Source organism: Helianthus annuus, chromosome 10, assembly GCF_002127325.2.
Source record: "Helianthus annuus cultivar XRQ/B chromosome 10, HanXRQr2.0-SUNRISE, whole genome shotgun sequence".
Lineage (NCBI taxonomy): Eukaryota > Viridiplantae > Streptophyta > Magnoliopsida > Asterales > Asteraceae > Helianthus > Helianthus annuus.
The window spans coordinates 7327212-7341777 of NC_035442.2; the positions used below are offsets into that span (position 1 = coordinate 7327212).

The following is a 14566-nucleotide window of genomic DNA, read 5'->3' on the forward strand; positions in this document are numbered from 1 at the left end:
AACCTAACCACTGTTTGGCTATCAACTATTACATACCTCTATTGCTATCCAACAGAGGTTTCGTAACAACTGTCATCCATTATGTCCATCAGAGGTTGCAACATGGACAGATCTTAAATATCAGATGTTAGTCAATCAAGGTTAAAAGACTTAGTCAACAGAAGTTAAAAATGTTAGTCAACAGATGTTAAGATTATAAGGAAACAGACGTTAAAAGGGCAAACAGATGTTAGCAAGTTGTTGAGCTAGCAAAAAATGTTTACAGTAAGTAAAAAAATAATATATCGTTACTTACAGTCATGCCAAGTTCAGGTCTAATATTTGCTGAAATGTAAGAGTTCTCGTAGACGTTTTCTTTAAAACATGAGACAACGAATGACAAACTTCCAATAGCTTTTACCAATACAGCATCTTTGGTTTTCAAACAACAATCTCTAACAAACTTTGTCCATCCATCCGTAAATAGACAATGATCATCTCTCTTCATTACTCGTACTAATCATGATTTGTCACCATCAAGTAACTCTACAATTCGACCGTATGGGACCTCCTTGCCCCACAACAGAGTCTCAAAATCAAGTGGTATATTCTGCGACAATAGTTAACAAACATCTTACATCAAAAATTGATGTAGAATCCTAATAGTAGCAAGAAAGTTAAAAAAAACATACCAAAAATATAAAATCATCTTCATTAAGGAATTGTAAAAAGGATGGTGTTTGATTGGATAGATTCATATCTGCAATAAACAATTTAAACTTACAAGTTATAAAGATGAACATCATCCAACAAAAGTCATAGACAAACAACATTATAAAATAGACATCACTAACATCCCTTAAACTAAATCAGCACTTAAAAAACAAAAGTACCAAATATTAACCAGACTATTTGTGTAATCACACACTTAAGGTATTATAAAGACAAAGCACAAAACGAAAATCATCATCTCTCACAACAGTTAAGCAAATGAGCATCAACCAAAAATTATATGGTTGATTTATCAATTGTAATGTAGAAGACAACATCACGAAGAAGCATGCACAAATTGTGACAGAGAATGCTATCAGTAACTTCATTTAAGTTAATGCAGTACTTAATCAATGAAAATACACCGGATTACAGCAACTATTATTTGCTTCAACAAAGAATATGAAACACCGTCAGTGACAACATACTCGTAACATCAAATAATGATTAATCTAACATTTATAATACAAACAATAAATTCAAAGAAACAATACTTGCTTTTATAGCGTGTAATCTATATTATGCAATAGAACCTTGTCGATTTTGATAAGAAAGTTATTTGAGAAAACTTCCGAATATGTTTTCTGGAGCTTATATTCAATAATGAAGATGAAAAGTATATTAAATGGAGGTAATACAGATGTTACATTTACACTGGTTGGTTGAAATTAAGTTTTGCAAAATTTATACTTTACCCCCTTTTACATTAAAACGGAGCAATTTTTGCACGGCAGCAACCACTGCTTGAATAGATTTAATGTTAAATAAGAAAAAGTTATCTATTAATTCATATATTTATATCATTAAAAATAGTTTTTAAATCCCGATATTAAAGATTATTATAAGTTAAATAAATAAACAATTACAAGTTAAATATCTTACTTTCAACAATCCCAATACAATCTTACCTCTTCTTCCCCGACGAAAAAACTCTATAGTTTCTTCTTCTTCTTCAGACATGACATCAGAAGTTTAAAGTTTTAGATCAGGTATTTTTTTTTGTTCTCTTGTGTATTTTACAGTTATGCTTTGACATGTTCCTTTCAGTTTTCACGTTTCAAATTATATAAACATCAAAATCATAATCTACTGATGTTAAAGTAGATAAACTTATATGAACTTATTTTCTTTATTTTATAATAAGATTTATATCAATTTATTTAGTTACATTTTGATTCATTCCATCTAAATAAGAATTCGAAATATTATTGTTTCATAAATATTTGGTTGTATATTTTACGAACGGTTTTAGAATTATTGTATGAACTGCCATGTAGTGTTAATAAATTTGTTCTATCAATATTAATTTTGATAAAATATTATGCAATCAGTTTATAGTACTCATATGTCTGATTTGTAAGTGAATATAGCCTTGGCTGCTGAAAAAACTGAAGTTTGAAGTTGACACAAACATGGATATTTGAAAACTTTAATGTCATATAATATTTTTTTATTATACAAGAATATAAATTTGATCTTACATGGTGTTAGATTCATATTGTTGGTTGTAGGGACCATATTGAAGTACACAACATATAAGTTTGGTCCTACAGAGTGTTGGATATTTTTTATACCTTAAATAGAATGCTTTTCAGATACAACTGATTTTATGTTTTAGTATTTAATTGTTATTGTATTTTTTACTTTCAGATGCAGTTTATGATAATTATTAATGTCTCTGAATTGACAGACCTAAATGAGGGATTGGTAAGCTATATTCTTAGAATAAATTAGCTCAAATCACAATTGTATGCTAAAAAATGTATTTAGAAAATTAAAGATATATTAAATGTTGTGTATTTTGTATACATATGTACTTCCAAGGATAATGAGTAACCAATTACCAAGAAAGTGTGAAGTAATAAAGTTGGTTGATTATACAGGATTTAAGTATAAGATTGCAGTACAGAGCATCGGTCATAAAAGTAAGAGGATAAACGGGCCAGAATAAACTCGGTTTGTTGAAACTTATAGAAATAAGAACATAGACAAGTTGTGTTTAAAAAAATTGAAGGAAGTAAAATTTGAGATAAATGTTTTGAACAATGAGGGATTGGAGATTAGAAACGATGGCTCGAATAGAGATTATGTTCATGGTTGCTTGATACAGGCTGAAGAAGAAACATACTGCAAGCAGGTTAAAAATTGCTACCTTATTTTTATATATTGCTAGTGTATCTTTTGGGCTGTTAGAAAAACCTCTAATTTATATTTTGTATCCTATATAAAATCTAATATGACATTTCTGAAATGTATGAAAATTATAGCATTTACCACACGATTTGCTGAAGCTGTTGTCGGAGAGGAGACTAAAAATTGATAACTTGGTTGCAAAAGTACATGGACCAAAGCAGAGTAGTAAAGTTGATGTGTATTATGTTTTCTCTCCTGAAAACAAAAAGGGATTGGCATGGTTTTATGGGACCAGGATGGACAACTTTTTGCTTTGAAAATGACATTGAGGAGAGCTACCAACTGTTGTTTCAATGGATGGGAAGTACTTCTGAAGACGACTTTAACTTCACTGTGAAGGTTTTTAACAAAGACGGGATTGGACTTCACGGGGAGACTAAACATCACTGCAGCAGTAGCAATCATCAACACCGCAAAAAGCGTCCACATTATAAAAAAACAGTTTGAATACCATGTTATAGAGACATACAGCTTGGTATTTACATATCTACTTTTAATATGGTTGATTTTACTAATAATGTTGGATCTATCTATTATTACTTAAAGTATATGTTGTTTTGAATGAATAACTAAAGAAACAATCTTCCTTTACAGGCAATACCGAGGAACTTTGTTCGAGAACACCAGCTAAATGACTACCGTAGAGCTATGCTGTCATTTGGTCATGTGAAGTTTTTGGTACAGCTGGTTGTTAATAGAGATCCTAGAAGACCTGACGACAACAATCATCTAGTGATGTATACAAACTGGCAGTGTATCATGGATGAAACGGGAATATCTGTGGGGAAAAAGTTGCGGTTTGAGATAGTCGAAGAAAAAAGTGTAACAGGAGATAAATACACTTTGAAGTTTGTTGATATAGTCTTTGAACATCTTTTCAGCAATTAATGATTTATTTTTTAGTTGACATGTTTGATGGACAACTTTCTTGTTCGAAAACTAACTTAAGAATGAAGTTATATACTGTTAGTATATAAAGTTATATACTTTCAAAACTTTGTGGTTTTATCTTTTTATATTTTCAAGTAAACATTACTATATTTCGCATCTAAACATTACTATTTTCCATTACATTTCCCGGCCGCTCAACAAAAAGAAATATAAGACTCATAATTAATAAAATAGTATACAACTTGTAATTACAAATAACAATGTTTTAAAAACCTGCTCTTACCAAAGGGACAAACTCAACATCTATTTCCCTAAACTTTGCAAACCAAAACGTCTGTGGAAGACAACCACTGTTGAAAGAAAAGTCTGTTAAACCAAACAACCTCAGCTCATGAGCCAAACAAACTCTGCTGATGAACCAAAAGGTCTGTTAAGACAAAGACTGCTGAAGCAAAGGTCTGCTAAAGAGAACCTCTGCTGATGAAGCCAAATGTATGATGAACCTAAGTTTTGTTGTGGACCAACAGATATTACACAATTCAACAGAAGATCTATAATATAAGATCTTTAACAGATGATGCTCAACAGCTCATAAGGTCTATTGAAGCACGTTATAACAGTGCTTAGCCTTTAACAGATATTTAACAGTTCTTAGGGGTTAACAGATGTTAGCACGCTATAATAGTGCTTAGCCTCTAACAGATGTTAATGTATCTCAGACCCTAACAGTTTTCACACTAACCAATTGATTAAATTTCCATTTATTAATCTAACAATAATATACAACCCTACTACTTATCCAGTCCATCAATATTACCAAAAATATATATAATGTATAATTACAATATTATATAACAAACAAATGGTTAACTTTACTTGATATTCAAACAGTAGACATTACATACCATATTCATCATTATAGCCCTTATAAACCAAACTTTTAACCATAGTTTGTTAAAACAACAGTTAACAGACATAAATAAAAACCACAAGGATTCTTAAAAAATAAGTGGTTTCTACTTATCTCTCATAAGAATTACTTTTTCATAAGCATCTAATTGTTAACCTTAGTCAGCTTCTTCCGGGTTCTTCTCACATTAGTGGATAGCTCACCAACGTTGACAACATCAGCATCTTGAGCCATCCGCTTTCCATTGGGACTTGATCCAGAATCCTTTTCAACTTCAACAGCTGAAGATTCGGCCGTAACAGAGACAACAAATGACTAAGTAAACTACAAAACTATATTCAAATATCAGTCTTAGAATGCTACCTATATAAATATAATGTTAAATAGTCATCATTTCTTACTTTGTGGTGATCGATGTACATTTACTATGACATTTGGGACAAACCAAAGAAGTCGCAGGCAATCGAACAATATCATCTTAAACATTTTCAACATTCTGCAAGTATTCACTTTTACCCATCACCTTCTTGAAACACTTACGACAGGCAGCATAAAACCAACCATACTCTTCTTGCACAATCTTAATTGTCGCAACTACAACACAAGACATTTCCTGTAAAAACAATATATGAACTTGTAATTCTAGTTTGACAAACATGCAGGTGACAAACCAAACTATATAAAAAGATGTGAAACCTTTTCTATCTCACTAATCTTATCAACATGTTTCTTCACACCATCAGTTACAAATTCTTTATGCAATGGAAAAACACTCTGAGACGATAGTATTGTTTGAGAAGTAGAACCACTCCCTTGTCCAAACTTCAGCATAAGACTTTTGAATACCACAAATGATTAGAATTAGTATACAAATAACATGAAACCAAGTATTTGACTTGAACATCTATATACAATAGAAATTACATTGACAAATTACCTCCTCCTTAGCTCATTAACTGCATCAATTTCTTCATTCAGAAAAATCCGTGTTGCAAACTTATCACTTTGAATAGTATATTCACCTACATGCAAAAGTATAGAGATATTTAATGTATACCTGTCTTTATATTGCCAGAAATAAACAGTATAGTTATGATTTGCAGAAAGTAACAAAAATACATTTCCATTCCTTACACTTTCCATGTTGTATAACAACCATCACATGCTCATGAGGTGGGATTTTAGAAATGAAGTCTTTAATCTGCAGACCATAATCATTCCACACAGTACACCACAAACCTTACCCCTACATGAAAAGAATATTCATATGATGATAGACTAAAGACTAATTTATGACCATTTCTTTACAAATCTCTAATATCAAAACCAAATTGAATGAATAAAAACACAAAATCAAAGGAAAATTATGACATTTATTAAAGTAGCAAATGAGCCATAAATTAACTAACATATTCACTAAGAATAAACTGTTGATCTCATTTATTACCATTACAATGATCCCACATTAAATACCAACATTCTTCATCTTATTTATTAACATCATTAAATACAAACAATGATCAATACATGACTGCACGTCTGCACATGTAAACAATAACTTACTCCAAGTCTTCAATATCGAAATTGATCTTCTTAGTCTCCTTTGGAGGTCGATCAAAGATTTCAAGATCTCCACAACAAACCACAGATCCAGCAACATCTATATGATCACATTATACAAGAATATAAGTAAAACTTTCTAATATTATTCAAGCAAGACATGATTACAAAAATATACACTACCAACACTCAAAGCGTTTAATGCCTCTCCTTGAAGAATATCTTCATAAGCTCTGAAGTTGAAACCATACTCAACACCTTGCCAATCTCTCGCAGGAGTAACAGTTGTGCATCTATAAAAGCTGATTTTATAAGGCTGCACTACTACTTTATATAAATCTTTATTCTCACCAACACTAAATAATGATGTAGAATTAAAAGTAGATTAAGTGAGTCTAAAAAAATAAATTAGTAGATAATTTTTTTTGAATGGCAAATTTGGATCACTGACGGACCACTGGAGTATCATCGTCTCACCAGTGGAACCACCCGAACATATCTATCTCCACTAGGCATAATGCCTATACACCAATTCAGGAAGAAACCCAATAAATATGGGAAAAATCCACTTGTGAGAATTGAACCCATGACCTATTGATCCAAAGTCTTATCTCACCCCTAAGATACCACTAGGCTATAAAGCCATGGGTAAATTAGTAGATAAATAAACAAAGGACCTAAAATAGTTTTACTATAATTACATTTATTTTTACCAACGGCTCTAATATCAATACATACAAATGCATAAAAAAGATAAAAGAAAGCATATTTAATGTAATCACAACAAAAAAGATGAATGGTTTTGCTTTTGACGAAAATCACCTAAAGCATCATGATTACAAATCTATTAGACTGGAGGGTGTGGTTGGAGCCCTCTAGGAGCTTTATCAGTCCACTTAAGCGCCACGTAGGAGTCATGTCAGTCTGAGGGCTTTATCATGCACCCCTTTAATTTGCAGGGTGTGGATGAAGCCTCCGTCATGATTATCTAATTATTTATTTATTTAAATAATATTTTTTTTTAAATTAAATGGCAATTTTAATAACTAGAAAATTAAAAAAAATTCATTAAAAAAATAAAAACACTACAAAGTCATTAAAAAATATACCTAGAAAATTTATAACTAATAATTTATAACTCGTCGTCTTCGTTGACTCCTCCTTGTTCACGATAAAACCATAAGTGCTCGGTCAGATCGGCTCGAAGGTTATGGTGTGTGTTCCTAACCCGTATCTTCGCTCGGATTGCTTCTTTCTCAGCGTATGTTAGTATTGGGTTCGTCGGTTGGTTGCTTTCATCATAGCTTTCTCCAAAAAACACTCTACCCGAGTCCTCCAATATCATGTTATGCAAAATGATACAGGTATACATGATGTTTCTCATTTTACTTTTTTCAAGTATCCTCAACGGCTGGGCGATGATAGACCATCTTTTTTTTAACACATCGAAAGCCCGCTCGATATCTTTTCTTGCTGACTCTTGTTTTTCTTGAAATACAATCTTTTTTCATCATCTCATCTGGACACGAAAGAGTTTTTACCAACGTCGCCCACTCAGGATAAATACCGTCTGTGAGATAGTAGCCATACTTATACTCCACGTCGTTTGCATAGAATGAAGTATCTGGTGCAACCCCGTCTATGACATCGTCGAAAAGATTCGAGGACATTAAAACTACAATGTTATTGTTCGCACCAGCCATGTCAAAGTACGCATGCCAAATCCATAAATCTTGAGAAGCGACCACTTGTAATATTAGGGTAGGACCATCATGGTCACCACGATGATGTTGCCCTTTCCAAGCGGTTGGACATGCCGCCCATTCCCAGTGCGTGAAATCAAGACTACCCAACATCCCAGGAAACCCGTGTATGCACTGATGGGCCTCATATAGAAGTGGAACGTCGGCTGCGGTTGGCATCCTCAAATATCGTCTCCCGTATAGAGAGATAACACCTAATAAACTAGTGTTAATAAAAAAAATAATAACGATGTAAATAAAAATAATAAATAATAGTATTAATAAAAATTACCTTCACAAAAATTTTCAAGAGACTCACGACACATTCTTGACGACATACTTAAATATTCATCCCACGCATCACTCGCTGTGTCGTACGCTAGTTGCCTAATTGCTGTTGTACACTTTTGTAGTCCAGAGAAACCAACTTTGCGACTTGCACTTACTCTTTGCGTGAAAAAAGGGAATTCGCCCGCAAAATCATTAGAAATTTTAACGAATAGTCGTCGGCTCAAACGAAACCTACGCTTAAGCTGACCATCATCGTACAACGGATTTTCACAAAAATAATCTTGCACTAGACGTTCATGAGCACCTAACCGATCCCGTTCAAGAGGCGGTTGTCTGGTACGCGATGTAGAGGATTTGGCTTCTTCTCGCAAATATAATCGCCTCCTGCGTAGTTGCGATAACCATATCGTCAAGAACACCGTCGGATGAGGAGCTCGAAGACATTTTTTTTAGTTGTGATTGGTGTGTGTTTTAGTTGTGATTGGTGTGTTATTTAGTTTGGGATAAGTTTTGATGTGGTCTAAAATATATATATTTTTATATAAATATTCCTACACTTTTAGGTGGATTTGTGCTTGTTTTTGTTATATATTTTATATAGTTAATCAAAGTTTACATGTACTAATTAGTATGTATGTTGAATCAAAATTAATTGAAATATGCTAATAAGTTTCTCTTAAATTCAATGTAGGATGCTTAAATTATATATGGTGGGCTGCAAAAAGTTACGCATGGGAGTTTGCTAATTTTGAGGTTCAAAGAAGTCAACATAAAAAATTCTTGGAGGGTGCATTAGTTCGAAAAGGAGATGGGCATTGAATTAAATTGAAAGAGCACACACATTGCTCATAATCCTTTAAATACCCAGCCTACTACACTATCAAAATTAGTGAAATAGGGTAGGGGTGTTCAAAAAAATTCGGATCTGAAACCGAATCCGAAATATCCGAAAATCCGTATCCGAAATATCCGAAATTTTGGATATCCGAAAATTCGGATATCCGAAAATCGGATAATCCGAATTTTCGGATTCGGATATGAATTTCAAAAATTTCGGATAATCCGATTATCCGATATCCGAAAACTAATTATTTTTTTATAAATATATATAGTATATGAGCATTATATTTTGTTTGAAGTATTGTAAAAGTTAGTTAAAAAGTAGTAAATAATTGTATTCGTGTGAATTTATGATTGTTTTTAGTTTTAAATATTGAAAATTTATAAAATCGAATATAAGTTTAGTTTTAATCAATACACGAAAGAGTTTTTTTGATTTTTTTTATAAATTCGGATATCCGTTTGGATATCCGAATCCGTATCCGAAATTTCAGATATCCGAAAACCGGATATCCGATATTTCGGATACGGATTCGGATATCAATATTCACTATCCGAAATTTTCGGATATCCGAAAACCGGATAATCCGATCTTGAACACCCTTAAAATAGGGGCCCAGTTCGTGAATTTTGAGAGGGATAGCAATTTGGATGCGGCATATAAATGTAGGATCGTGAAACGCGACCTGAATGAGTCGTTCGGAAGAGCTCTAATCCGTTTCAGAGGCGGAAACTAAGAAACGAACTTGTAAACAGCTAGAAAATCACTATAATCCTCTTTTCATTCAATAAACCATTGTCTACAACGAGAGGAAATACCGGTAGCACCTCGGTATCGAATTACACAATCGTTACAAATGTCAACCGTTTGACAGCTATATATAGGCGATGCATGACCGTTTGAACATGCTCAAACGGCCAGCATTACACTCAAACGAAGTGCCTCAAACGACCACCCTCAAACGACCAACCTCTATTCAAACGGCCAGCATCTCTTCAAACGGCTACGACTCCTCAAACGGCCAGCTATCCTTCAAACGGAAAGGCTTCATTCAAACGGCCAGGATTCATTATCTTGTTTCGTGATGTCATGCTTGATCAAATCCATTCTGAGACTTAGACTCGACATCAGACGAAGACGACAGATGACTGCACCAACAGACTCCCCCTCAGATGTTGACGAGTCTGAAGTGTCGAGTCTTCACAATCTTCAGTCTTGATCTGTCTCTGAGCTTCACTCTCAGTCTATTCTTGCAGATTTTGAGACTCCCCCTTGCGATATGCTGGCATTTCTTCAAATCATCAGCATCATCAGCTTTAGGATCGTTGTCTGGCTTTTCGACTAGCAACTTTTCATCCTATCCTTCAAAAACTCTTCCTCAAAGTAAATTTTTCTCACATACATATCTCAAATTTAAACACTCGCACTATCCAGAATCTCTTTCAAAACAATTACAGATCTTCCAACCAGATGAACCATTTTAGGGTTAGATTATGAAAACATTAAATTCCAAACAAACACTCCCCCTCAAATATTGCTCATCATGTTTAGCACTTGGAATTTTGAAAATCTGCTTTTCAATATCAGTTGTCGAAAATCTTTTTGATTTTTCAAAATTTTATGCTAAAACACACCAAAAATCTTTTTAAATTTTTAATAGAAGGAAATGCAGAAACGAAATATTTACAGACACTATTTTTGTGAGTTCGTGCAAGAGGATCATATCAGATTTTGAGACATATCACAAACACCGTTAAGCTTGATTACATTTTAAGTTCTAAACAATTTACCTAGATTGTCAGTATGTTTGTCCTCTTAAATTTTCACACAGATTTCAATCGATTCGAGATACGATATTAGTGTTTTAAAGACTTGAACTTAATTGTGTACCACTCCACTTGAATATACTCCCGTATCCAGATCCCAAATATTCAGTCTTACAGATGAGTATACCACAGCTGATATCTGTAAAGGGGTTATGTGCGAGGGCCGTGAGAGCTCAGGTCGATACTTCCGTATACGCAGAGAGATGACGTTTCGACTTTTGGTGGGTCCCCTTTAGAGGATCTTTTGTTACAACAGCAGCGACTATCAATTTTATTGTTTCATCAGCTTGCTGAGGGCGAGCTTATATTTCAAAGCTTTTTGCAGAAAGCATTATCCAGGGACTAGGTCAGTATTTCCATACAGCAGAAGTCCCGGGATAATACCCCAGATATCACTGAGTATAAAGACCTAGTATCTCAGAATACGGGACCTTTCAAACAAGATTTCGGGGGTTACCCATATATTCAAGAATAGTTACCCACGAATCAAGCAAGTTTGAATTAGGTTTATATCTCGTTTCAATTTACTAAATGTGCGAAAATCTACTGACACATCCACAGTAAGATTGTTTATCACTTTTAAACTTTCCAAATCTTTAGCATGTTGTGATAGTCCACTGATGTACTATCATTTCCTCTTTTTCGCAACAAAACTCATTTTTGATTTTATCATGTTTTTGTCTTTTTCAAATTTTCTGATGTTTTTGGATTTTCTAAAAATTCTTACTCCCCCTAAAATTCAAATACATCTAATGAAAATTGAAAACAAACTATACAGAACATGACAACTGATATCGAATCACCTCAATTCGCCATTCGCTTGGCATAAACAATCAGAACTCCCCCTATCAACAAACTATTTTCCCATTTAGATTTCAAAACACTTAAGTTTGTTTTAATCAAAATGGTTTTTCTGGAAAATAAGTTTGATTGATTTTACCATTTGTAGATTTATCAAACAAATGTTTGGGGATGTGGTTCATCATCTTGTCTTACCAATCTTGTGAATGATAATTAAATCAAGTTCAATTTAATGACCTTGATTCAACCATTTGTAAGATCAACCTAGTTCAAATTCTGAATCACTTATAACAATTACAAACAAACAACTCAAACCTGTTTTTCAACCAATTACCATTTGTTGGTTGAATTCTCAAGGTGCTGATTCCTACTCCTTGCTTACAAACCTGGGAGTTCCGGCAAGTCCTGCAATTTCTCAAACACAGATTTAGAAGGATGCCGATTCATGATCCACAATACCATCTTGGGATCTCCGGCAAGTCAGGTTTTTATTCTTTGAAAAATATATCCACCCAAGCCTGACCTTCCTTGGGTGTAACTACATCTTTTTCATCTTTTCTTTCAACAGACTTGTAAACACGTCCTTTGGAAGCATAAAAATCTTCGATACTTTTGGCCTTACCGTTGACCATTTGTCCAAAGATACGTTTCACATTGCCGTTGAAAGTCTTTTCAACATCAAATTTCTTCTTGTCAGAATAAAATTGATTTGAAATTTCAACTTTTCCAACTTTCTTCATAAAATTTTCAACACGCAACGGTGGAAAATTTTCATCATTCATAGTTGGAACTGATCGTTCAATCTTTTTCTCAACACATGGCTCCTCTGGTTTTATGGAATCAGATTCATTACCAGAACTATTACCTGAACCTTTCACAACCCATTTTTGATTTGGCATATTATCTTTCCTTTTTGAAGCACTCTTTGATCATTCTCCTTTCTCAAAAGTTGAATTTTCAAAGCCAGTAAACTTTCGGGTTGACAGTTCAGTCTTTTCAACTACTTTCTCTTTCATTTTTCCAGAAACTTCCTGTTTGGCTTGAATGTCTTTGGACAATCCTTCGCCACATGACCCACAATCTTGCACTGAAAACACGTTCTCTTCTCAATCTTCTACGGAACTTCATTCTTCTTCAGTTCTTCTTGCTTCTTGGCAAGGAATTCCTGATTTGTCTGCTTTCTAAATGATTGTTCTTTTTCAGCTTCTGATGTTTTCCCTGAAACAAACATAGTTTTTTATTTATACATTTTTTCATTTTTATAGTTTTTCGGTGGAACAAAACCAAGACCTTTCTTTTTGAAATTACGATTATGATTTGGTTTCTTTTGGAAACTATAACCACAATTGTAACCCATTTTCTTGTTAATTCTTTGTTGAACTCTTGAAGTGTATTGTTTAGGTTTTCCGGAAAGATTTAAATCTTTTATTTCAGAAATATTAATTTCTGTTATTTTGAAAACCTTTTGAATCATTTCAAATCTGACACTTCTTATTGGAAAACTCTCGTCAGAATATAATTTGTCAGAACCTTTCAAAGTATATGCCACTTTGACCGATTCATCATTCAAATTAGATTTCGAAAGTAAAAACTTGTTATCATAAACCCGTTTGTCCTTTTTATTTGTCGGCTTTGACATATTTGACCCAGACTTTGACTCGGGTTTGGACTCCTCACTGTCATCTTTGTCTAACACCTGATCTACCACACTTTTTATCAACTTTGACTCATGATCAGTGTCTGATGACGTATACGTAACATCAATACTTTCTGCTAAGTTATCCGACGGCCCAGACTCCCATTGCAAATTGATTGCTTTATTGACTCTTTCAGAATTTGGATTTCGAGGCATAAATCCATATTCGACCGGGGGCGGGCATCTATTATAGACCACACTTGATTTCTTACCAGAAGATTTCACTTTTCCTTCATCTTCAGACACAGCTTTCTCTTCTTCAGACATTTTCATTTCTTCAAACGTCTTCAAATTCTCCACTATGGGATAAATCCTGTCAACAACAAAAGAAGAACATGAGTAACTGTTTAACAACTTTTTAACTTTCTCAGTCTCTATCTTCTGTGTTGCCAGCTCCAATTCTAAATCAGAACATTTTTTGATATGAAAGTTAGCATCATCCAGCGGTCTAAGATATGCTACTTTCAAAGTATTCATCGCCATTGCTTGTTCACCACTCGAATCAGTATATTTGTTAATTTCTCTGTTCATTGTGTTATACGATTCTTTCAACTTGTGAATATTGTGCAACAACTCATTATTCTGTTTGATTAAAGAATCACAATTTATGCACTTTTCTGATACTTGGACTTGTTCAGCTTCAATCTTCACTTCAAATTCTGGAACTTCTTTGACATTTCTGTTTGGTTGCAAAAACTCAGCTCTTCTCATTTTCTCAGCTTTCGCTTCGGCCTTTAATCTCTCTTCCTCTTCTTCCTCTTCTCTGTTCTTTCTTCGTCTTTTTTCAGCAGCTTCCATGACTTTTCTGCATCTTTCTGCACATTTCAAATCATAAGCATTAGCAAAGAAAGCATGAGAAATGTTTTTGGACATCTCTTTGGCCATGAGATCTTGATCCGGACAAAAATCATCCCAAGTAAAACCTTCAGCCAACTTCTCATCATCTTGTTCAGCCAAACACACTTTGCTATCTTTTGGAAGATACTTTTCCCAGGTAAAATGTCACACCCCCAAAATCCACCTGCGGATAACACCCGCTTCGGGGGCGTGACTGACCAGGATCCA

At 33.7% G+C, this 14566-nt stretch overlaps 1 protein-coding gene across 1 annotated transcript; it reads right to left on the reverse strand.

Annotated features, from left to right (window-relative positions):
• Window positions 1-7698: 7698 nt before the first annotated feature.
• On the reverse strand, window positions 7699-14299 carry LOC110880490. Its single transcript, XM_022129013.1, has 3 exons — window positions 14115-14299; window positions 8339-8721; window positions 7699-8261 (listed from the first exon to the last, which is right to left on the reverse strand). Exons 1-3 carry the CDS (start codon window positions 14297-14299, stop codon window positions 7699-7701), a joined length of 1131 nt encoding a protein of 376 aa, XP_021984705.1.
• Window positions 14300-14566: the final 267 nt, after the last annotated feature.

Bases quoted from the DNA above. Each gene is read 5' to 3' on its own strand.
- LOC110880490 (XM_022129013.1), bottom strand. From the start codon at position 14,299: ATGGAAGCTGCTGAAAAAAGACGAAGAAAGAACAGAGAAGAGGAAGAA. The intron at 8,722-14,114 runs GTGCATAAATTG...GCAACTACGCAG, and splicing joins CAAGTCCAAGTATCAGAAAA to GAGGCGATTATATTTGCGAG. The intron at 8,262-8,338 runs GTAATTTTTATT...CTAGTTTATTAG, and splicing joins TCTTGAAAATTTTTGTGAAG to GTGTTATCTCTCTATACGGG.